At 38.9% G+C, this 24,616-nt stretch overlaps 1 protein-coding gene and 1 long non-coding RNA gene across 2 annotated transcripts; both read left to right on the top strand.

Annotated features, from left to right (window-relative positions):
- The first annotated feature begins 34 nt into the window (after positions 1–34).
- Positions 35–6,873, top strand: LOC148357908 (uncharacterized). Its single transcript, XR_015851559.1, has 3 exons — positions 35–1,744; positions 5,127–5,209; positions 6,788–6,873. It is a non-coding gene; the product is annotated as an uncharacterized LOC148357908 (long non-coding RNA).
- Positions 6,874–12,885: 6,012 nt separating this feature from the next.
- Positions 12,886–24,354, top strand: LOC148357907 (neurogranin-like). The gene is made up of 3 exons (XM_088345539.1): positions 12,886–13,062; positions 18,403–18,558; positions 23,763–24,354. Exons 1-3 carry the CDS (start codon positions 13,048–13,050, stop codon positions 23,784–23,786), a joined length of 195 nt encoding a protein of 64 aa, XP_088201665.1. The 5' UTR covers positions 12,886–13,047; the 3' UTR covers positions 23,787–24,354.
- Positions 24,355–24,616: the final 262 nt, after the last annotated feature.

The following is a 24,616-nucleotide window of genomic DNA, read 5'->3' as shown; positions in this document are numbered from 1 at the left end:
GATAGATAGATGGATGGATGGATGGATGGATGGATGGATGGATGGATGGATGGATGGATGGATGGATGGATGGATGGATGGATGGATGGATGGATGGATAGATGGATAGATAGATAGATAGATAGATAGATAGATAGATAGATAGATAGATAGATAGATAGATAGATAGATAGATAGATAGATAGATAGATAGATAGATAGATAGATAGATAGATAGATAGATAGATAGATAGATAGATAGATAGATAGATAGATAGATAGATAGATAGAAATTACTTTCCCAGGGAGGAGCCAGGGATCAAACCTTCAACATCTTGGTCCCAAGTCGAGCGCCCTACCTCCTAAGCTACTGCCAACCAAAATGTCATGGGCTGACATTGGACATGTCTTTTTGCTGTTTTAGGGTTACCTCTGGATTTTCTATGGCTTAGGTTTGCAAAATGAAAATGGGACAGGTCCATTTAAAATTGGAAAATATTTGTATTATTTCCTTTGACAGAAAGCATTTTTCTTAATGTTTGGATTGTTTTTTGGGGGGGGGGATCGTCGGGGTAAATAAACGAGAATGGCTTTAATTTATTTTATTGCATTGTACTCCATTTCCTGTTTTTAAGTGTGTGGCCCTCATTGAGAAGTTTTAAAATCCCAAAATCCATGTTTAATCTTCACAATTGAAAAAGGAAGACTTCCACGTACATTTGAATAGAACAGAATAAAATGAGAATGTCTTTATTGTTATCGATAACAACATAGTTTTCATTTTTTACAACAGAAAATAATGCGGCACTCCAGGATAAACATGTAATAAAGTATTTAAATACATTTTGAGCCCTGATTTTGATGCTCATGATGGCTTTTGTTCTTCCTATTGTCTTGTCACAGTGCACATTTGTGCACGCGTGCATCTTTGAGGGAGCACATGTCTCTGGTAAGCAATGAGCAACCTTAATAGATTACAGAGTAGGTTCACTCAAATGGTAATTATTTGTTATTGGGGGAGGAGGGGTTGTATTAATTGAACAATATGTGCTTAACAACACGTCGTTTATCAGCGCTAGTGAAGCGAGGATTCAATCAACTGTTGCTGTGTTCATTGATAGAGTCACTCTGAGCGTTGGATAAATCATGCAAAACAATGTTGGGCTTGTGCACTGTTCTTCTCTTTGTAAATGAAATGTATGCCTTTTAAATACTGTCTTTATCATATAAGGTGTCATTGTCAGATGAATTCAAAACATTTTGAGGTATTGTTAAGACTATAATAAAATTTCCCCTAATAGATGAATTAGGTGATTAATTACAAAAAGCAAACTCATTTTTATTCGTTAGTTGATTGGTCGATAACAAAAAAGACAGGTTTTCATGATAAAAACTGGCATTTGGATAACGTTCTTGGTATCATTAGTACACAATGGATTGAAAAAGTTGTATCTCTTTTTAACGGGGAGAATATGCAAACTCTACACAAGAGGTCTGCAGTTGAGATTAGAATACCTCAGAATTATGAAGCATCCTACCCACCAATGCACCTGCTTGAATAATGTATCAAAACTACCAGAAGCTAACGTTCCTTCTCAACTGCCCACATGCACAATCTGCACATATTCAGCGCTCCAGAAAATCTATCCAGCGCAATGAGAGAGCGAGAAAAAAATTGAAAAAATATTGACCATGTACATTGCCGTGCAAAAAATCAAATCCACCAAATGAGTAAAAGTTGTTGGAAAACAACTGACGCTTACAGGTAAGGCAGCCTATCAAAGAAGGTTTGCTTTTTTCTTCCTCAACGTGTTTAAATCAACATGTGGGTCGTGAGATGAGATGAGTAAAATCGAGTGTTCGAGTGAGCAGTTTGAGTTTTTTATTACATTGAAATAAATAAATATGAATATTCATGGCTTGTGATGACAGAACAAGGTTGTAATGTTTCAAATGCGTGATTTCAAAATGGCAGGCAACCATTCATATACCACGGGGCGGAACTCAGAAGAAAATATAAAAGTCCCAAGGCACCAGCTACAAGCGAGTTCTTTGTCTAGACCAGGGGTCTCCAACGTCGTGTCCGCGGACAACAGGGTTCTCCCTAGGGACAGCTGAGGTGCCTGCGTACCTGTTCTGGAAATAGCTGGGTCATTGTAATTTTCTATCCATTATCTGCACCGATTATCCTCAGTAGAATCGTGGGGTGTTGGAGCCCATCCCAGCTGTCTTCGGGCAATGGGCAGGGGACACCTTAAACAGGTTGCCAGCCAGTCGCAGGACACACAGAGACGACAACTTACTCGCTCAGACACACCAATTAACCTTAAATGCATATTTTTGGAACGTGGGAAAAAAACGGAGTGCCCGTAGGAAACCCACGCAAGCACGGGGAGAACATGCAAACTCCACAAAAGAAGGTTCGATCTCATGACCTCAGAACTGTGCCGCACACGCGCTAACCACCGCCGCCGTGGTGCCCATTGTGACTTTCTAGTAAAAATATTTTTTAGTGATTGAGTATATTTTACCCTACTTCTCATAATTAAACTAGTAATAGAATAGCAATAACATAGTTATAACATGATAATTTGTCATTTTAGAAGGGCGTTTCAATTTTCATACTGGGTGCTCTTTTGCGCTAATTAGTAAAAAAAAAAAAGTAACTCGGCTTTTAAGGGGCTGGAGACCCCTGGTCTAGACTGAATCCCACAGGGGATTTATGAGACTCAAAGTAAATCAGAACAGCATTTAGAATAATGTAGACTGTATAACAACTTGATCAACGGATATATTGTGGCAACAAGTGAATAAAACAAGAAGTAAACAAGTACATTTGAAAATGGATAATCATATGGTGCATTAATTCCCACTCAATGATAAACTTGATTTAAATGTTGATGTGATGATTTTAAAGAATTCAAATAATAACACGAGAAAACTCAATTACAACTTGTATGCAGTGATACTTTTAAATTTTCTAACAATTGCAAACTTGTCACAAAGCAATTTTCAAAATGTGCATGTTTTTGCAACGGATGAAGTTGAAACTGTAATAAAGCCATGCAGTATATTCACAAAAAGCTGTGTCCAAGTACCTTGCTGTGGGATCAAATAAATACATAAAATGTATAAAAGTTGTAAATCAACTGATGTTTACAGGCAGCCTATTCATGAGTGCATTGGCTAATTCATTAAATTAAAAAAAATGGGTGTTACCAGAAACCTAGTCGTATTGTAACTTGATTTGAACTTAGGTTTGGACGTTTGTGATAATTTATTGGTTTTCAAAATAGTGCAGTGAAAAATAGTTGAATTTATTAGCGGCACCAAATTTCTAAAATAGGAGTGACGAAATAAAATAGGAATACTCATATTTCAATACACAGGCGGAAGACAGAGAGCTATCTCTCCTCCATGTGATCAAATAATATTCGGATTCTGTGGTACTCAAGCTGATTAAACAAGAGCTGTTCTATTTTGGCTTTTATTACAATAAAACAAAACCAGAATATATTCTGGGGCTATGAAATACACAATGAGGTTTGAAAGAACAAGATTTCTGAAGCGGAAAGTCCTTACCACATTTTTTTTAAGAAATTCAGAGATGGACAGCAATCATCATGCCTCCCCCACCTCGGGAAAACAGATCCCTTGGAACAATGTAAGACTGAATGAGACGCTAAGTAGAATATAATAGAATATAATTTACTTTTATTGTCATTCTTGTGCCCATGCACACTGAACGAAATGTCGATACGTCTGACCCGCACAGTTAAACTGTAGCGAGTGACCACAACAATAAGAACTATAGTATAATGCATGGACAACCATAAGGATCATTAATTACAACTAAATTAATTAAATGATTAAGATAATAATGTGATGAGTAAAATAATCAAACAGTAACCACTGACAAACCCTTACAATTATGACTATACAGACGCTGCCCTACTTAAGATAGTTCGTAAATTGAATTTGTAAGTTACTCCAGTGCTATATTTTGTATGGAATGTATGTTGTAGGTTTATATTGTTATTCATTAAGTATGTTTAAGGCTTGTATAAGTAACCTGTATGGTTTTAAAACTGAAAAATACACGTTTAATAAAATAATATGCTCTATAACATTTCAAAGCATAATGAATGAGAAAGTTTTGTACTGAAAAACAAAGTTACACGTCAGGCGTTGACATTCTGTGATCTGTGAAGTCCTTTGAGACCCATTGTGAATAAGGACAAATAAACATGAGTTGACTTAACTATTAGGATAAACGAAACGTTAAGTTTAACTGACTTTTGGAAGATTTAGGCAACTTCCTCCTCCGTGGTAACAAGTGGACAGAAAAAAAGTGATCCAACCATTTTCTCAACTGCATCAAGCCCCTATATTCCACTTTATTTTCAAATGAAACGGCTCGCCTTTTCTTTAAACTTCACACCAAGCATATCGAATGGCTGCACGAGATATTAAACAATAAAGAAGTTCTTAGCATTAGAAGCCGACCGGATCTCTTTTTCGGGGTAGATACAAGGTGAACTCTCACAGCGCTACGCGGCGGAAAGAAGCAATACAGTACTGTCCTCTACTCGGATTAAGGTGCACACAATACAAAATCTAACTTAACTTCAATGTCCGGATATTTTTCGACATCCTGAAAAAAATGTTAGTATGTAAAATTGTTCGTAACTCGAATGTTCGTAAGTAGGGGAGCGTCTCTATATGCAGTGGCATCTCTACTATCTTAAGAACATGTTGTGCTTGTTTAGGGTGGTGATGGCCTTGGGGAAGTAACTTTCTCCGATCTTGTTAGTCTTTGTTTTAAGGGACCTGTAGTGTCTTTACTTTGACATGACCCAAATGCAGGCCAGGAACCGTCACCAGTGGAGAAAGCTGTCCAGAGTTGCGTCCGCAGTGGTGCCAAGATGACCTTGGCGGTTAAGAGATGCGTGAACAGTAAACCCTGAGTGTCTGCCAGAGGGCAGCAGGTCAAAGAAGTGGTGGCCAGTGGGAGAGGAGTTATTTATAATGTTGTTGGTTCTGCTGTGGTATCACACGGGGCCAATGTCCCCCAGCCTTGGCAGACAGCAGCTAAATTTTTTTCTGGGTTGTGTTGATGACTCTTTGTAAGGATTTTCTGTCTGTAGCCGTCCTACAAGCATACCACACCATGATGCCTTATGCTCTTCACCGTGGTTCTGAAGAAGGACACCAGCCTCTTCTGTTCCAGGTAGATTTTTCTGAGCACTCTCATCAGGGTTTGACTAATTACTGAAAAATTGTAAAAAGTTAAGAGTCAGACCTGTTGCCAGTCTTGTAATATGTATTGCATAGGGGGCACAATTATGAATACCAACCAAAAACAACCTGAGTTCTGGCTTCCAGTGGGTGGGCACAAGTCCCTCGTGTGGGGAACCAGGTTACAATTTATCCTTACTTACATCAAAACATGTTTCAGTTACCCCCCAGACAGGGTTGGGTAGGGTTACTTTAACTGAATTACTTTTAATTACTTTTGTATAACTCCACTACCAAATATGCTAATAAAAGACAAAAGAAACTAAATATGAATAAAATGACTCAATTTTGTGCAGGCTTAGGGAGTAACGGAACACATGGAACGGCAAAAATGATGTTGGCAAGCTGTTTGGATTTCTTTTCATTTTGTTTCTGTCGCATTTTATGTTCGGAGCTCAAAGAGATCAAAGCCAGGAAAGAAAGCTTACCACTTGTTGTGAGTCATCATTTTATTCATATTGAGTTTCTTTTGTCTTTTATTAGCATATTTGGTATTGAGTAATCCAAAAGAAATTGAAAGTAATCAAGTTAAAGTAACGCTACCCAACCCTGCCCCAAGATTACTGACACCAAATAATATCGCATTACTCTGTATATTGTTGCATAGAAGCCGACCCCCTTAACTGCTTTAAAATAGCCATATAATTAAATAAATAGAAGGAAGCATGTACTTTAACCTTTGGAAGCAGTGAGCCAAAGATATTTCCTCTCTTGTGCAATCTTGAGAGCTTGCAAACAAACACTCCATATCCATTTTGTCACTGGGCTTGCACCCACTTAATCATCTCCATTTCTGGGTACAGTCCACGATGTATTGTTTTTTTCCAGGCATCATTAATTCAAAATGAAATAAAAAAGAAATGGAACAAAATTCACGCTTTTATTGTAAATTCCATGCACATGTTTGCCTCATTGATTTTGTTGTTACTGTCTAAGCAGCCCCTACCTCCCCATGCGCTGCCTACCATTTGCTACTGGCTACACAAAACCAAATAAGCACATACAAGCTCACCCCCTGGTTGAAATAGTTTATTTTATAGTTGGGAATTTTGTTTGGATGTAAGTAAATACTGGAGGGAGAATATCTGCCTTAGGAGAAATTAACTGTTCATGTACTCTGTGTTTAAGATGGCACCACCATTACTGTACTCAGTTGTATTTTGTAGACAAACCTCCACCTTCCAAAAAGAAAGTTGCTGGAGGGTCAAGGGTTATTTGTGATATGATTGACACATGACACACAAGTGTTCAAACAGTAAGAGAACATTGAAATTCATGACTTGCATTTAATGAGTAGCAGAGAAACGCACTATGTAGTAACAACAGTGGAGTAACAAAATATTATTATTAACCGGTTTCAGTACATGTTACAGGGAAAAGTAATAGTGTTCTGGGAACATGTTCCTTTGTAACACATTAGTCCGAATACTGTTCATCTCATGGACCATTTGGTAACGTGACAAAAGTTAGCCCGATCCCAGGTGTTAATTATGTCTTCTCCCTTGCTCAGCCAGTCCCCGACCTGCTGAGAAGAATAGTGCACACTTTTATTCGGATTGATAAAGAGATGTGTGCTGAGTGCTTACACTCAAGAGGTCAGTAACCTACATTGCTTCAGCGCTTCTCCTCTTGTTCTATGCTGTGTGACTGAGTCAGCCTATTTGGAATGCATTAGCTATTTTGTTTGAGTTTTTAAAGGCTTTTCGGTCCTCAACTGATCACATTAGTTTAAAATGAAATAAAAGAAAGAAAAAAGCTTTATATAAATGACTGATAGGGGAAATTAGGTTGTTCAAATGACAAAATGTTTCATAGGGTTAGTAGGTGACGACTAGATGTCACTGTATTGTGTTATGTATCCATAACAGAGTACTCTAAAGCAAAAGAAGGAATACAAACTAAGGAAACCAAACCTCACCATTTGTTTTCTCATTTTTTTTGTGTGTTGAGGTTATTGTTTTGGGTACTTGTAGTAGCTCCTTCTAAGACAGGGGTGGGCAAACATTTTGAGTCGTGGGACACAGTGGGTTAAACATTTTTCCATCGGGGCCAGGACAGGACAAAAGAAAATAATCAAAATATTTATTTTTTGGTATATGCTGATAGTCGTTAATCTGATACTATAGCAATGCAAACAGCTAAAATATAACATAAGCCTATCCAATTGGTCTCGTTTGACTTTACCTGTACAAATTATATTTCCTTGCATAATTAATTAAAAGGTGATTATTTCATACAGTTTGTTTAGAAACACCCCAAATACAAATAAATGTATTTATAAATAAAACCTTAAAAAACAATATATCCTTTTTTTGAAAAAAAAAAAAAAAATAAATAAAATAAATAAATAAATAAAAATAAATAAATAAATAAATACATAAAAATAAATAATTGAAGGGCAGCACAGCGGCGCAGTGGTTAGCGCTGGTGCGTCACAGTTTATGTCATGGGAACCTGTCGTGGGTTCAAATCCAGCTCCAGACTTCCTGTGAGGAGTTTGTATGTTCTCTCCGTGCTTGCGTGGGTTTCCTCCGGGCACTCCGGTTTCCTCCCACATTCCAAAAACATGCATTTCAGGTGAATTGGCCGGTCTAAATTGTCCCTAGGTGTGAATGAGCGAGCGAGTGAGTTGTCTGTCCCCGTGTGCCCTGCGATTGGCTGGCAACCAGTTCAGGGTGTCCCCTGCCCACTGTCTGGAGATGGCTGGGATGGGCTCCAGCCCCCCGCGACCCTAATGAGGATAAGCGGTACGGCTAATGAGATGAGATGAGATGAGAATAATTGAAAAAAAAACATTTTATTGTGGTAGGCTAACTCATAACTCATTTTTTATTAGTTATACTTTTTTATATTTAGCATATATTTTTACCATTTTCATTTACTGGGCCAGATTAAAACGCCAGTATGTAAACCCCGGGCCATAGCTTGTTTATCCCTGCTCTAGGCTTATGTTGAATAAACACAAATTTCTTGACCTACAAGTATGATCGTTGATATATGATATATTATAATTTAAATCAATATTGTTTTTTTACTACAAGAAGACACTAAATGATACAAACTGTCCCTTAATGAAATCGTACGAAATGAAAACTAAGTTATATCATGTAAACAAACACATCTCATGAAAAGGTGCTGTTTGTATTTTGTTCATTTGTAAGTTAAAAGTTGTTTTGACATTCAAAATACGGAGAAATGACATCAATGGATTTTGAACTTGCAAGGAGGACAGGAAAAGAAGCCATCAGATAAGAAAGTCCAACCTGTCCTAACGACTCTTCCCTGATCTCTTTCTTTAATTACATTTTCTAGGTTACAAACTAAAGGGTGTGGGTATCAAAGAACAACAACATGATTGGCTGATAGCGAAAATATCTAATAGTTAAAGCAACTAGCAACAGCGCGCAATTTTAGTCAAAATTACGAGCTGCCGTCCTGTGAAATCTCCATTGCAGGTGTCCTATATTAAACTTATCATACATACAAATGGTAAAGGGTCTGCATTTATATAGCGCTTTTCAAGTCAATGAAGACTTTCCAAAGCGCTTTACAATGTGTTTCACACTTACCCATTCACACACACACTCGCATACAACTTTTTTAGCTATACTAGCGATATAACTCATCTTTATTAAGTCAATTTCATTTGAAAACTTAATTTTTAAAAAGTATTTAGATTTCAAATATTTGGTAAAAACGTGTAATAAAGGTCTTCAAGGTTTTATCTTTTTATTTGAAAGTTACGACTGCATGTCTCTTCTTTCGAGCGGGGGGAAATGGTCTCCACCAAAATAACTTTTACTTTTTTAAGAAAATCCATTTATTTATTTTTTTTTTCCCCCTTTTGTTTAATCCAAGAGCGTAAGTTTTGTGTTGGCATTGGGAGGGACAAAGCACATTTTTAAGTGATCACATAATGGGGATACAACAACGATTGCCCGATATTGGTGGGCGTAGGTCCACATACCGAAACGACGCCCTTGGTTTTTACCATTTAATGCAAATCTTTTGTTCTAAACTGGCTAGATTCAAAAGATATGTCTCCTTCAATGAAATATTAGTCGCTACAAAGGGTTTGTTTAAAGATAATTTGCTGTCCCTTCTCATGCAAGGGTAGTTCCCTGCTAATGGTCCAATGTTGAGAGGCGCCGCTGCCTTGATTAAGGCGTCCATCTTCATCTGATTTTGGAGTTTTAGAAATTGTGCTGTCCTTCAACGCTCAATTCGCCCTGATCATTGAGTGCGCCTCCATTCGAGTACAGTGGTGGAGCAGGATTGCTGTTAGCGTTGCCATGGCAAACCCTCACCACTCATATCGCGCTTTCGCCGTCAAATTAATGGCATTGTGTTGTTGATTGTTGCCAGGCATGGAGGTAATGGCAATCTGAGTTTTATACTTTTTGCACGCCATTTTTTTTTCTCCTTAAATAGTAATCTACGAACTGGCTCACTATAGAGGCAACAAAGTCATAACAGCTGCTTAATGGTTGATGAGACTAAACTCAATTCAGGTCAGGACAAAAACTTGATTATGAAGCTCAGCTAACGTGAAAATCATTTAGCAAAACAGCAGTAGGTGAGCGAAAGCGGTGGATGGAACTCAAATTAATGTCTGCTGCATCTCGTCTCTGAGGCTGGCTGTGGCGTGTGGGCGTCCTCGCCAGCTGGGATCAGAGGGATGGCGAAGGCTGTTAGCTCATGCTGCCTTCAATACATTTCTAACACCGCCCAGCGCGACTCTGGTGGTTTTATTTTTGCACTGTTACTAGCCGCAACGGGAAGTTCGGCAGGAATATCCGATGAAGTTTTCCATCTGCTTCGTGCATGATTCCTGGCATTACTTGACTTTCATTATGTTTACCAGAAGGGTCTAGTCAGATAAAATCAGAAAAATACAATACCTGGAGAGCAGCACGGCGGCGCAGTGGTTAGCGCGGCACAGTTCATGTCATGAGAACCCCCTGCATGGGTTCAAATCCAGCTCCAGACTTCCTGTGCAGAGTTTGTATGTTCTCCCCGTGCTTGCGTGGGTTTCCTCCGGGCACTCTGGTTTCCTCCCACATTCCAAAAACATGCATTTCAGGTGATTTGGCCGGTCCAAAATTGTCCCTAAGTGTGAATGAGCGAGTGAGTTGTCTGTCCCCGTGTGCCCTGCGATTGACTGGCAACCAGTTCAGGGTGTCCCCTGCCCACTGCTCGGAGATGGCTGGGATGGGCTACAGCTACCCGAGACCCTAATGAGGATAAGCGGTACAGCTAATGAGATGAGAGATGAGACAATACATGAAGATGGTAAAATTGAATATGCTCGTTTCAAAACTGAATAGTGCTTTATATTCAGTTCAGTTCAGGAAAGTTATTGTCGTTGTTAAAGAACAACAAAACTTCGTTTGGAGCATCCAGTCATCTTTTCACTGTTAGAAGAAAATGCATAGATTCACAGAATAAATATCCAGAATAAATATAGAGAAAAACCCAATACCAACGTTAAAAGTAAAAGTATAGACATGGTACCATAAAATTCAATAGCAGCATAATTAAATCAATGAAATGAAATGATTTGCATTTCTATAGCGCTTTTCAAGTCAATGATTTGCCAAAGCGCTTTACAATGTGCTCCACATTTCCCACATTTTTTGTATTGCAGCCATGTAAGACGCTAACCTGCTTATTGGGGGTATTAGGGGTTCAGTGTCTTACCCAAGGACACTTGGGCATGTAACGCGGACAAGCCGGGATTTGAACTGGGATCCTTTGATCCCAAGACGAGCGCTCTACCTCCTGAGCTACTGCCCCCCCGCAATCAATGTAGAAATGCAATTGTGTCCGACAGTCATTGTCCTTCACTCGGGAATTATGATGGAAAGAAGTGGGGAGTAATGAGCGTATACTGCAGTAGTGCACCCAGTACAGTTATTGTCAGTTGGTGGGTGACATGTATGTCCAAAGTTTGTGTGTGAGTGGGGGGCCAAGAGGGAAGATTCGGACTATTTCTCAGACTATTTTTTATGTGTTCACATTTCTTCTTGGTCTGTGTAACAATCCTGCACTCTGGTTTTGTTTTCTGAGCAGGTTTTTGGGAGAATGTTTGTTTTTTCTTCATTGATGCAGCTGTGACTTTTGGTTCTTTTGTACAGAGAATAATAGAATAGAATGGAATATACCTTTATTTTCATTGTTACAAAATGGGTTAACATATTGTGACAACGAAATTGGGCATGACACTCCAGTCTTACACATTCACTTTGAGGTATGAGCCAAGAAGATAAAGGAACAGAAAAGATAAGGTTATAAAACAAGGGGGATAAGGCTATAGTTATCATTTACATGGTATTTACACAAAAATGTCGGCATGTGGGATGTTACACACAGTTGTTATCGTGATACCGTTGGTGGTTTTCCGAACACCACGTTGAAAGTGACTCCACCTCATCCCTGTATGTCGCCTCGTCCCCTTCAGAGATGAGGCCGATCAAGGTGGTATCGTCTGCGAACTTAATTATAGTGTTTGTGGGGTGGGTCGGTGAGAAGTCGGAGCTGTAGAGGTTCATTCTTTCAGCCCCAGCTGCCACTCGTTCCCTAACTAGTTATCCTCCTCTTTAAACACGTCATTCTCCTTCACTCCTTCTCACTCCGTCAGCAAACCTCCGCACATGAAAGGCAAGCATTATTGACTCTGGCTCCCATTCCATTCTCGACCTGTTCCTGTTTCCTGCCCGTCTGTCCCTGGCTTCCCGATCGTGTCCGGTTACCTGACTTCTCCTGATCTCCAACCACGCTCCATCTCCCGTCCCGGCTGCCCGACTTACCTCCTATCTTCGACCACGCTCTGTTCTCTCGTCCCGGCTGCCCGACTTGCTTCCGATCTCTGACCACGCTCCGTTCTCCCGTCCCGGTTGCCCGACTTGCTTCCGATCTCCAACCACACTACGTTCTCCCGTCCTGACTGCCCAACTTGCTTCCAAACTCCGACCACGCTTCGTTCACGAGGGCTTCCTGCTCCTCCTGCCCAGCGAGCTCTGGATCACTTTTGTTTTTTTTCCCCTTGCCTGACTTCCTCGATTCCCCAATAAAGGATTGTGTGGTTTGTGGATTGTGTGTGAAGGTTTTATATATATATATATATATATATATATATATATATATATATATATATATATATATATATATATATATACACACGTCACGTCACGTACATGTCTTAAAATGCATAACAAACGTGCTTTGTACGGCAAAATCGTACAGGTTGACAGGTATCGTAATTAATTGATTGTGATGTGTGACATGAATAAAGCATTTTTATTTAATGTCAAAAGGTAGAGGCAGAATCTATGTTTATTTACGCAATGACATCATCCGTGCTTAGTTACATCCAAACGCAGAGTTCACTAATCTTGGAAACGCATTATTCCGATTGGTCCAATAACACAAATTATGATTTTATTCCCACTGTTCCCTGCAGTTAAACATACCCAACAGACTTTGCAAAAGCTGAACACAATAAGACAGTAACCCAAATGAGGTTGAAAAGAGAAAGACAGAATACATGCTGAGATGTTTGTAGGAGGTCCACCTTCCCCCTCCCTCTCAGTCCATGCTCCCTCCCTCCAAGTGTGTGTCTCTCTCTTTTCCTCTGAGCGTGAGCGTTTGTTACTAAGCACGCTATGATTCTTAGTTAGAGCCAGTCAGGCATCTGTATATAAACAGAAGGCAACTTATAGAACCCAACAGGGCCACCCAGGGACCGAGATAATCTCTGAGAGTTTAAACATGGACTGCCACAATGTAAGTAATATTTCCGCACTAACTTTTTGGTTTCTGCACTAATTAGTTTGCTGACGGGCTTAATAGCCTTGCTTTGAACTCCTTGATGGCATCAAAGACCTGACCTAACTGTGCGATTTTCATCATAAGTAGACTGCCTGAGATTTTAATCATAGCTTTTTGAAAATTGACAAAATCCCTCTCAGTGGTTTCTTTTTTCCCTGAGCGAGAACAGTCAGAGACAGAGGCTAATAAGCACTGGCTGCACAGGTGGGCGGTCGCCCACCTACACCGGAGGGTGTTACTCCGGAGACACCATGCGGCGCAATGATGGTGGGCTCATTTTGTTGGCCGTACCTTGTGGAAATGTCAATTTGATTCCCATGGCAATGCTGAGTTCCACAGAATTTGCTTGCATGTCACTTTTCAGAATTTCTACTCAGCCCATCACGTCTCCCTTGGGACTCAGGATGCTGACTGAAGGAGATGGGTTCAGGTGTCCTTTTTAAGGGTCATTCTTTTTTTCCTATGCAGGAGTCGACAACAATATTCCACTTTAGAGAAAATCACATGAAAATGTAACTGCTGTAATTTTCTTTTTAAAAATGCTTTAATAATGAAAGTTAAGTTGGCCGCTTAAAGAGACAGTTTGTCATACTAGTTCCAAGTGGTACAAAAACGAAAAAAATGGGCAAAATACTTGAACTACTATAGCAATGTTATTTATTTATTTTTATTTTTTTAAAAGGTCAAGAAATTTGTATTTATTTTACATAGTGGTATCCCTACCTAAGGTTGCCGCCATGTCTGTCTGGCAACTTGCAGCTTTTAGCATCAGTATTTGTTTGCATTCCACAATATAGTGTTATCTAGTGGTCAAATTGTACACGCTGAGTTTTTAAGTAGAACCGTTTTTGACAATATTTCAATTTCAAAAAGTTTTGTCGACAAAAAAATTGAATTACAGCTTTGCTTTACACCAGGCGTGTCAAACATACAGCCCGGAGGCCGGATCAGAGCCGTTAAATGATTTAACACATTAAACTCCAAACAAAAACATGTATTTCACAATTGTTGGCGAATAAATGCGCTGTGTTTAGAAAGGATCCCTTGTAATTTCATGATAATCAAATGTACTAATGTAGGCTGACTAATAAAACATAACATTTTAACTGATACAGCACAGAACAGGAACGGAACAGGTCTGGATCAGGCCACAGAGACAATCTTGAGTTTGACATCCCTGTTTGACACCTTTTCAATTTTGAAAATCTGTACGGATGAATGTATATCAATGAAGCTCCCTGCGTATGGGCATGCTCTATTAGCATCGTATGGGATATCTATCTATGAGCTGAGTAGCCTGCCGACCGGTTCTGAAAATAGCTCCAGTGCTTGATTATTGCGGTTTTCAGGGAAATTTGATTTCTAACGCATTACAAATCATTGACAGTATCAGTATCTCATTTCATCTCATCTCATCAGCTGCACCGCTTATCCTCAGTAGGGTCGCGGGGGTGCCGGAGCCCATCCCAGCAATCATTGGGCAGTGGGCAGGGGACACCCTGAACTGGTTGCCAGCCAATCGCAGGGCACACGGGGACAGACAACTCACTCGCTCATTCACACCTAGGGACAATTTGGACCGGCCAATGTTTTTGGAATGTGGGAGGAAACCGGAGTGCCCGGAGGAAACCCACGCAAGCACGGGGAGAACATACAAACTCCGCACAGGAAGTCTGGAGCTGGATTTGAACCCACGCAGGAGGTTCCCATGACTTGAATTGTGCCCCACATGTGCTAACCACTGCGTCGCCGTGCTGCCCATGATCAGTATCTTTAATTTCAATTTCAGCCTCTATCATACACATACAGTATATATATCATATAAATCAATCAGGGGGCATATGTTATAGCGGTTGACAGAGCCTATTTTAACCCTACTCCCTATAATTAAAACCTTGTAATAACTTAATAAAATTGTAACGAAGTACTAATGACAATTGCCATTTTAGAAATGCATATCAAACTGGTAGCCCTTTACACTAATTAGTAACAAAAAAGTACTGTAGCTCTTAGCTTTAAAAGGGTTTGTGACCCTTGCTCAATGGATTTTTGGTGGGAACAACATATAAAGCATAATTATTTGATTCTTCTGTGGCCTCCTTTTTCGGAAATCAGAAATTTACAAAAAGGGGTAAACTAAATGCTCTTAACATTGTAAGGAGAAAACTGGTGGCTTTCATCATTGCAAAAAGTCTGTTTAAAAAAAGATGGATGTAAAAATTACAATGACTCCTCACTGGTGAGTTAATTTCAGAACATGGCTACTCCGGTGTTCTTAGGAGGCTACCACGTTGGATACCCCTGTTCCAAACTGTACAGACAGAATCCCTTTACATCCCATTTTTTTTAGTTGAAGGTCGATAAACTACACATAGCTCACTCACTAATTTGATCGCAGCAAAAAAAAAAAAAAACATTCTTCTGGCAGATGAATAACGTAATTTTGCGTAGTAACTGTTTCTTCTTTTTTTCGCAAGTACATTTTGGTATTATCTGCCATCTTAAATTATTTTTTTTTATATTAGAAGCATTCTTTCTTTTAATAACTTTAAAGTTGTTGTTTTAAAAATATTTAAACTTTTTTGGCGGGAAATATGAATATGTTTGGACCAGTTTGAATCTTTTAAGAAAAAGACAATTGTAAGCTGCCACTCAAATGGTGTTTTGGGCTACCAATACATGAGAAAAGCAGATTTTAAAAACAATTTGACATCATATTGAACAATTTGGTTTTTAATGATCTCCAAATTTAAACACCAAGTTTACAACGTTGTCAAATTTGTAAGCAAAGTGACATTTTGGTTGAAAGTGTTAAAACTTTATTTTATTGCGTTTATATATGGTTATTGAATATTTTGTTTTTCTCCTTGTTAAAGGCTTAGGTTTGTTTGCTAAATTTTCATACAATTACCTTCTGGAAGACTCACCATGGAAATGACACTGATTGAACACAAGACCAGCTGATCAGGGAACCCACGAGTTATTCCAAGGTGCTGTGTTGGACATATAAACTTTTACGCAGTTTCCAGTTTCCCTAGGATCTAATTCCAAAGAGTAAATATCTATTGTCATAATATTCCTATGTATTCAGAGTAAACACTATTTCTGAGTCAACATGCAAGTATGTCATTCTTTAATGCATACAGAGTGTAAGCATATCAAAAATCTAGAACGCAGTCCATATCACCACATGTATTACACTCTCTCACACACCCAAACGATTGTCACACGAAGTTAAAAGGTACTAGATTACATTGTCCGAAGTAATGTGTTCATGTAACAGAAAAGAATATCATAAAGTTGTATGATATTTTCCTCCAAAACAAAATAAACTACCTCTACTAGCAAAAATAAGGTAAGAGTGTCAGTGAGGCCCGTGTATCGGGAAGCACAAGCCAAACACATAGCAAGTTTTAGTCACTTTCGTTACCCGTAGCAGCAAGATCGCAGACAAACATGGCGGCATTTTCTAGACACGGATTCCACGAAGTAAAAGAAATGCAAATTACTTGACCCATGATTTTTTGCGAAAATTAACAATGGCATGATACTCATGTATTTTTGCTTGGTATTCGAATCAATGTTGGTGTGTTTATTTTCCTGAATGAAAGTTTTTTGTACCATGAGAAGGCATTAAATATTATATACTGTGCCTTTAATTTCTAACTATAATAGTCTAGTAATAACATAGTAACAACATAGCAATAACATAAGGTGTTGTTTTAGAAATGTTTATCAAATTGGTAGCCCTTTGCACTAATCAGTAAAAAAAGTTAGTGTGTCTAGGTTTACATCATAAACCGAGACTCCATGTAATCATTATCAACTAGTATTGGTGCCTTCAGCTGGTTTAATCTTGCAAGTAAATTTGCATCCTTTGTCCTCAGCTTCCCAATTTAATTTGAATGTTTCTCTCCGGCAGGAAGGTGGTTGTTGCCCGCACCTATTTGGTGGTCTTAATGGTTGTCAGATTCCTTTAACCCTTTGCACAAATTCACTCCATTCACAGCAAATCTTTCAAAAGCAGGATATATTCTTAAAAAAAAAAGCACCCAACAAAAAGCCTGACACTTTTACCACGAACAAAGACATCCAACTTGAAAAGCAAGCAGTACTTTATGTTTGGTAAGGTTTTAACATAAGCTGAAAAATTTGTATTGCATTGCACTTGAAATAGGCAATCTTCCGTTACACAAAGGAAAAACACAACGCTGTATTACTGTTATGTTACTGCTATGTTACTGAACTCCCTGGTATGAGCACTAAGCTCTAGGGCTGCAACTAACAACTATTTAAATAGTCAATTTTTAAAACGATTAGTCAAATAATTGAAAAAGTATTCATTATTTCTTGTAAAGTTAATTTTTTTATGTGGAAAAACTTAATAATCACAAAAAAATGTATTTTATAGTGAAATATACTTGTATAAAATGTACATGTCATGTCATCAAACCCATATTGTCTTGAATATTACTTGAATGTTACCGAGGCGGGACAGCATGGCAACGCAGTGGTTAGCTTGTGTGTGACACAGTTCTGAGGTCATGAGATCGAACCTCCTGTGTGGAGTTTGCATCTTCTCCTTGTGCTTGCGTGGGTTTCCTCCGGGCACTCCACTTTCCTCCCACATTCCAAAAACATGCATGTCAGGCTAATAGGCCGGTCCAAATTGTCCCTAGGTGTGAATGAGCGAGCGAATTGTCTGTCCCTGTGTGCCCTGCGACTGGCTGGCAACCAGTTCAGGGTGTCCCTGCCCACTGCCCGAAGATAGCTGGGATGGGCTCCAGCACCCCCGCGACCCTACTGAGGATAAGCGGTGCAGATAATGGATGGATGAATGGATGTTACCGAGGCGAGCCTGGCTGTTTAACCAGCTATTCTGCTCTCTAAATGTTTCTGCATCACCGATATATTGCGATGATAGACAAGGTCTGCTTTGCAAACTTTGCCTGAAGTCTTTGTGTCCGCCCTTTCCCGGCTATAATACACCCAAACTTTAAAAGTTTTGAAACACGTACTTAATGTTGATGCTGTCATTTCTGTGGTTACCCCTTGAGACAGATACTTTATTATGCATGAGCGACTCTAAGATGATATCATGTTGGATGCCTCACTCTTTTGGTAAAAGTTGTCTGGTGATCAATAGTCAACAATTGAATTTATTGTAAACTATTTCTATTAGCGATTTTTGTGAACAATGTCAACTCATCACTGGAGCCTTACTCAGCAATCGTGTCTTACTATGAAAAACACATTTTGCTTCTAATATTTTATCACGGTTGGTCCTTCCAGCAGGAGGAACGCAGTCGACCCCAGGCGGAGGAGGACATCATGGACATCCCGCTGGATGACCCGGAGGCCAACAGGGCGGCCGCCAAAATCCAGGCCGGCTTCCGTGGTCACATGACCCGTAAGAAGATGAAGCCCGAGGACAAAACAGAAGGCGAGGAGGTTCGTCGGCACGATCTAACTTAATACTTTACAATGTCAGTGTACCCGTTTCTTGTTACGCCGTGCATCGCTGCACTATTTGGAAGCCATAGATAAATAATGACACCAATTATAGCCCACCCTCTGCTTTATGTTATGTGATTAACACAATGCACGAGCGAGTGACTCATTTAATTACCCCATAGGCGCCTTGAGCAGCACTGAATTACATCCTCACTTTCAACACGCTGATAAATGAAACCTGCTTCTTGACGTGTTGTTCAATCGCTAGAGAGATGATACGGCCGCTGTTCGGATAATTGAAATAAGAGAACCAGCAGACAGTCAGAGGATCAGGTAATGCATGCAGAAATGTGGAACTTATATTTTGGTGGGATTGGTGAGCAAACATATGCAAAGCAGCGGGCAACCTAGTTTTGTGATTTACATATAACCGGTGAGAAGATGTAACCAGGAAACAATTTTAGAAAAAGTAACATGCACCAGCAAGTGCTCATAATACAAATACAGTATTCCCTTGTATTCCGCAAACGACATCATCACACAAATTGTTGTTTCTGTATTTAATGTTTTACATTAATTCAAGGATGGTTTAATTCAGTTGACACACCAAAATCAATGAAATACAGTTCTTGTTTGCTCTAGCTTTAATAGTGTGCTCTATTGCTGTATACGGTCTGTTTACATTTAGAATTAGAATTAATTTTGTCGTTATTGTCATTGATAACAGTGGCTTGAAAATTGCTTACAGCGAGGCACTCCTGGATAAACACGTAATAAAGCTGTGCATGTATTTCAAATAGTTTGCCAGATCGCATGGACTTCCCAAATATAAGGTTGGGGAAACTGTGGAATTCACGATATATGGATAGTTACAATTGTGGGTTTTTTGCCATGCAAATTGTCCTAAAAAATCAAAGGAATACTATTTTGTAATTATAATACTAGAAACATACAGATCATATTTAAAAGAATAAAAGTCATATTTCTTACACTGCTAAGTTTCTGCCTTGAGGTAATAATAGTAGCCACATGACTCTCCCATTTAGTGTTACGTAAAAAATAAGAAAAGTTTAGTTATAACTACAGACATCCCAAAAAGTAAGCTTAGCCTAATTCTAACAAATAACACATGTGCAAATAAACTCCAGTAATTTTGCAAGAGGGAGGTTTGATAATATTTTTCTTCCTACTGATACCAATTACCGATATATAGTGTATACTTTGTAAACTACAGTCTCTAACGAGAAAAAACATCTCTATTATTTTTCTAATTCACCTACATTACATTTTGAGCCTATTTTTTAATTGAAACATTAAATAAAAAATACAATTTATATATATTGAAATATATGATGCTGCATTTTAGTATCTTGGTAGAAACACTTTTAGAACAACACCGTTATAGTGTGGATTTAAGTGACCAAATATCGGACTTTTTTATACTGTGATGTTATTTTTTTGCCAATATCTTTCCAGTAAATGTCAGTCCAATTTTATATGTCCATCCCTAGTAAGGATTCATTATTATGTAACAATGGCAATAATGTTAATATTACTGCACCTGAGATGATCGTTTTATAGCTGCATGACCATGCTCTACTGCCCCCTAGTGGCAAACATGTTACGTTTTGAGAGGGTAATGGACCCATGTGGGGGAGACAGCAACTGGAAACAGGGGTTCTCAAAAACAGGAGGTACAAAGTGACAAAACAAACATGGGTTCACAAAACAACAATATGTCCGAACAAAACCAAGCCTGATAAAGTCCAAATCAGAATCAAAAGCCAAACCTGGATCTAGTCCAGTCAAGTCATGTTTATTGTATAGCCCTTAATCACAAGGAGTCTCATAGAGCTTCACAGACCACAGATGATTGCAAACTACAGACTATTATGACACCATCCCCTGATCTAAAACCTACATGGGGGAACGAAGAAACCTTGAGAAGGGATCACACATTTTCTCTCCCTTTAGTCAAGTCAAGTCAAGTCATTTTTGTTTGTATAGCCCTTAATCACAAAGAGTCTCTTTATTATTTTATTTTTCTATTTATTTTTTTCTGTTTTTATTTCTTAATTTTCTCTCTGTTTTTTCTCTATTTCCTGATTTCTCTCTTTCTCCTTCTCCTTTCTATTTCTCTCACTCTTTCCTTCTAGTCAAGTCAAGTCAAGTCATTTTTATTTGTATAGCCCTAAATCACGAAGAGTCTCAAAGGGCTTCACAGATTATTACACTATATTACACAGACTATTTTTCAGCTGACGAGAAGAGTAGGTTATTCATATGCTATGGAGTAGAAGTGAGTTTTAAGTTTAGATTTAAACATTTCCACTGAGGTTGCAGATCGGATCTCAGGGGGAAGAGCATTCCACAGCACCGATGGAGAACGCTCTCGAACCAGCAGAAAACTTCTTTGCTCTTGGGATCACCAGAAGACCGGCACTCTCAGATCGTAGGCTTCGGACCGGGACGTAGGGGCAAATCAGATCTGAAAGATAAGAGGGAGCAAGTCCATGTATGATTTTGTACAATACTAAGAGAACCTTGAAATCACATCTATGGCTAACTGGGAGCCAAAGCAGGTTAGCCAAAATCGGTCTTATGTGATCGTACTGTTTTGTCCTAGTTAAAAGCCTCGCTGCGGCATTTTGTACCAGCTGAAGTGACTTGATTCTAGACTTCGGGAGACTTTTTCTCTACCCCCCTTTGTAATAGTGTCCCCTCTTCCAAAGGATTTTACATTACATTAATTCCTTATTTATGGTGGGAACAATTTAGATGATGACCTTAAAAAGGTCCTGATCTGGAAAAATGCAAGGAGTAAAGTAACAAAGAAACAAACAGACTAACCTTGCATGGAGTTGGAAATGAAAACGACAAAATGACCCATCCACCAAAAGACCCATCAGGAACTCTCCATCAACTGTCCCCCTTTTTTCCTGCATCAAAGGACTGTCATGCCATTCCATGCTACGTCCGTCCTATCTGCTGCTACCATTTCAAGTTTTTTCTTAAAGATTTCCCCATGTTGAGGTTTTTGAGTTTTTCCTTGCCCTCATGTTGGTCCAGATCAGGGGATGGTGTAATAATAGTCTGAAATAATAGTCTGTGCAATAACCTGTGCAGCCCTTTGAGACTCTTTGTGATTAAGGGCTATACAAATGAAATGACTTGACTTCACTTGACCTAGTTTGTTTTTGTTAATGAATACCATATTTTGTTAAGCACACCTGCTTTAGGCTTTTACTGCATTTGGGTCCATCATAGCACAAAATGCATCCATCATAAAGAGCAGCACAACCTCAATTATTTATGATCTACATACTGTTTACTGTAAAATATTATGGATTTTTTTTTTTTTTTTTTTAAGGTATTTTTACGTTTTTTGAAGTAGAAGCAGGTATGGAATATTGGAGAATATAGAACAAAAATCCTACTTGCACCAATAACTTTAGTGAATCTGTTGAATCAAATATTGGACCTACAACTTAACTGGAAACGTAGGGACAATGCCCACAGTCTTGATCAAGTTTCTGACAGCAAGGTTGACAACAAAATATCATCAGTGGGGCTTCATCTAACTCAACCGCCTTTACCACATATATTTATAGCTGAAGGTCTATCAGGCGTAGTACATGCTATAGTGGGCCAACCAAAATTAATGAACCTGTCAGACTGAATCTAAAGCCTGCTGAACATTTCCCTCGGTGTGTAACCCTTTTTCACGACAAGTTTCGCTTTTCTAAGGTCACGCGTTTCCCGTTGCCTGAGTGTCAAAAACACCCCCCAAAAAACTGGATACACAGAGTCAATGCATAATAAAATGCAATCAAAATAAACGATAAATACAGTTTTACACAGTAATAATCTAGAACTGATTATATTATTTATAATAACTTATACATGTGCAGTGATGGGTTTCCATGTTCCACTGGGGTCATGAATTATGCAAATTTGTTGCATAACGTGAACAAGTCGATTTAAAATTGCATTATGTAAAACATAACATAGACATAAAATTTTCATTATTGAGTTATTTCGTGTGTAAGTCAGATCAAATTTAGTTTCTTAACTTCTCTACTATGGCTCTAAACCTTATATGCTAGCATTGTTTACTGCAAAATATGTGTGTCCAAACTGTGGACCTTAAAGGGTACTAAAACTGCTATGACTAAAAGATTCAGAGCTTTTATTTAGGATTGTAAGCATACATTTTTAGGTGCGCTCCAATCCTTTTATGTTATTGTTTTCTGTAGAGTTAGTGTCCAAACTGTGGCCAGGGGGTCATTCGTTGCCCATCGTCCATATAATGAGAGACCTTTAGAGGTTACTAAAACTGCTTCCTATGAAAGAGTTAAATTGTATATGAATTGGCGCTTTTATTCATCCATCCATCCAATATCTGCACCGTTTATCCTCAGTAGGGTCGCGGGGGTGCTGGAGCCCATCCCAACCATCTTCGGGCAGTGGGCAGGGGACACCCTGAACAGGTTGCCAGCCAGTCGCAGGGCACACAGAGACGGACAACTCACTCGCTCATTCACACCTAGGGACAATTTCGACCGGCCAATTAACCTGACATGCATGTTTTTGGAATGTGGGAGCAAACCGGAGTGCCCGGAGGAAATCCACGCAAGCATGGGGAGAACATGCAAACTCCGCACAGGAAAGTTGGTAGCTGGATTTGAACCCATGACCTCAGAACTGTGCCGCACACGCCCTAACCACCTTGCTTCCCGCTTTTATTCAATGTCATATTTTTTCTTTGGATGGGTAATTTTGCACTTATCTGCTTTTTATTTTGAATTTTAAATGTAAATTTTTACTGGTATTGTTTATTTATTGAATTAAGTTTTTTTACTACTATGAGGCACCCAAAAAATTCAAAATGTCCTGTCAAAATAATAGCTCTGGGTATTTAAAAAATTGGTGAGCCCTGTTATAGGCGCCAAATGCACCTGAGCGCGTCTACAGCAGATGGTTGTCAAACACCTCCACCAAAGAATCAGTCACATTTATTTGTAAAGAGCAAACTACCATTCATTTGTCTCCAGATTTCAATGCAAATATTTTTTCTGCTTCATAACCTCCACTCTCATGTTTTTTCCCAAACATCCACTGGAGCCCTTCAACCAATCGCAGCGATTGCACTGTCAGTATTCTGAGATACTTAACCTCCTCTGGCCCGTTTCTGTTTTTAGAGGCGGGAGGATCGGGGGCAGTGAAGAGCGATTACAGAACTGTGCCAGAGCAGTAACCCCCCGTGCCCTGGCATCGGATGAAGAGCAAGAGAAACTGGGGAAAAGCACCGTAGCAAGCAAGTAAAGTCGGCTGGCGCAAAATGGTGAACTTGGTTGTGGAACGCACCTATTTAACCACAGGAGTGTTTTGTTTTAATCCCCCTTTTTAAAATATATTTAGCAGTAGAAATGAATCATGTAAGATTATTTTATTTTGAAGGGAAAGGTAAGGAAATAATTTAGCACACTCCCGTAGTAGTCCTTCTCAGTCAGTACAGATGTTGTTGATCCAGAATTGGCAACTCGCTGCATGTACTCGTGGTACTTGTGTAACTTGGGTGTGCTCGTTTTAGAGATGATCTGTGAATGTAAAACTGAAATTCCTGGGAGATCAAGGCTTATTTATTTGGGAACTGTCTTACTATATAAGCATTGGTACTAGAACTATGTGGCTAAAATTGTTGGTGGTTTGTGCTTTGTTTTCTGACTTGATTATATCGCAACAATACTTGTGTTGATTTGCTAAATGATTAAAGAATATCCCTTAAAAGGAGGAGACGCTGTGTTTTTGTTTTGTTTTGTTGAATTTTGTTTCAGTCAGTCATTATGCAGGCTGCTTCATTATTGACTCTAAAGTGGAAGTCAACTTGAAAAAAAAAAAATATATATATTGTTTGGTCTTCTTCTAGCCTAGAAACTACATTTTCTGAAAAAACAAAAGTCACTGTTGTTTAATTCATCTGGTGGGCGCCCATTTTATGAACGTTGTTGAGTGAAGAACACTCAGGCTTCAGGTTATAACCAATTATAGCTCT

This window comes from Urocampus carinirostris, chromosome 10 (genome assembly GCF_059441175.1).
Source record: "Urocampus carinirostris isolate Australia breed hairy pipefish chromosome 10, RoL_Ucar_1.0, whole genome shotgun sequence".
In the NCBI taxonomy this organism is placed as follows: domain Eukaryota; kingdom Metazoa; phylum Chordata; class Actinopteri; order Syngnathiformes; family Syngnathidae; genus Urocampus; species Urocampus carinirostris.
The sequence above is the reverse complement of the archived record's forward strand: the minus strand, read 5'-3'. Positions and strand labels throughout refer to the sequence as shown.

Excerpts from the sequence above, each read along its gene's own strand:
- LOC148357907 (XM_088345539.1), top strand. Across the intron at positions 18,559-23,762 it reads ACAAAACAGAAGGCGAGGAG|AGGCGGGAGGATCGGGGGCA; the intron begins GTTCGTCGGCAC and ends TTCTGTTTTTAG.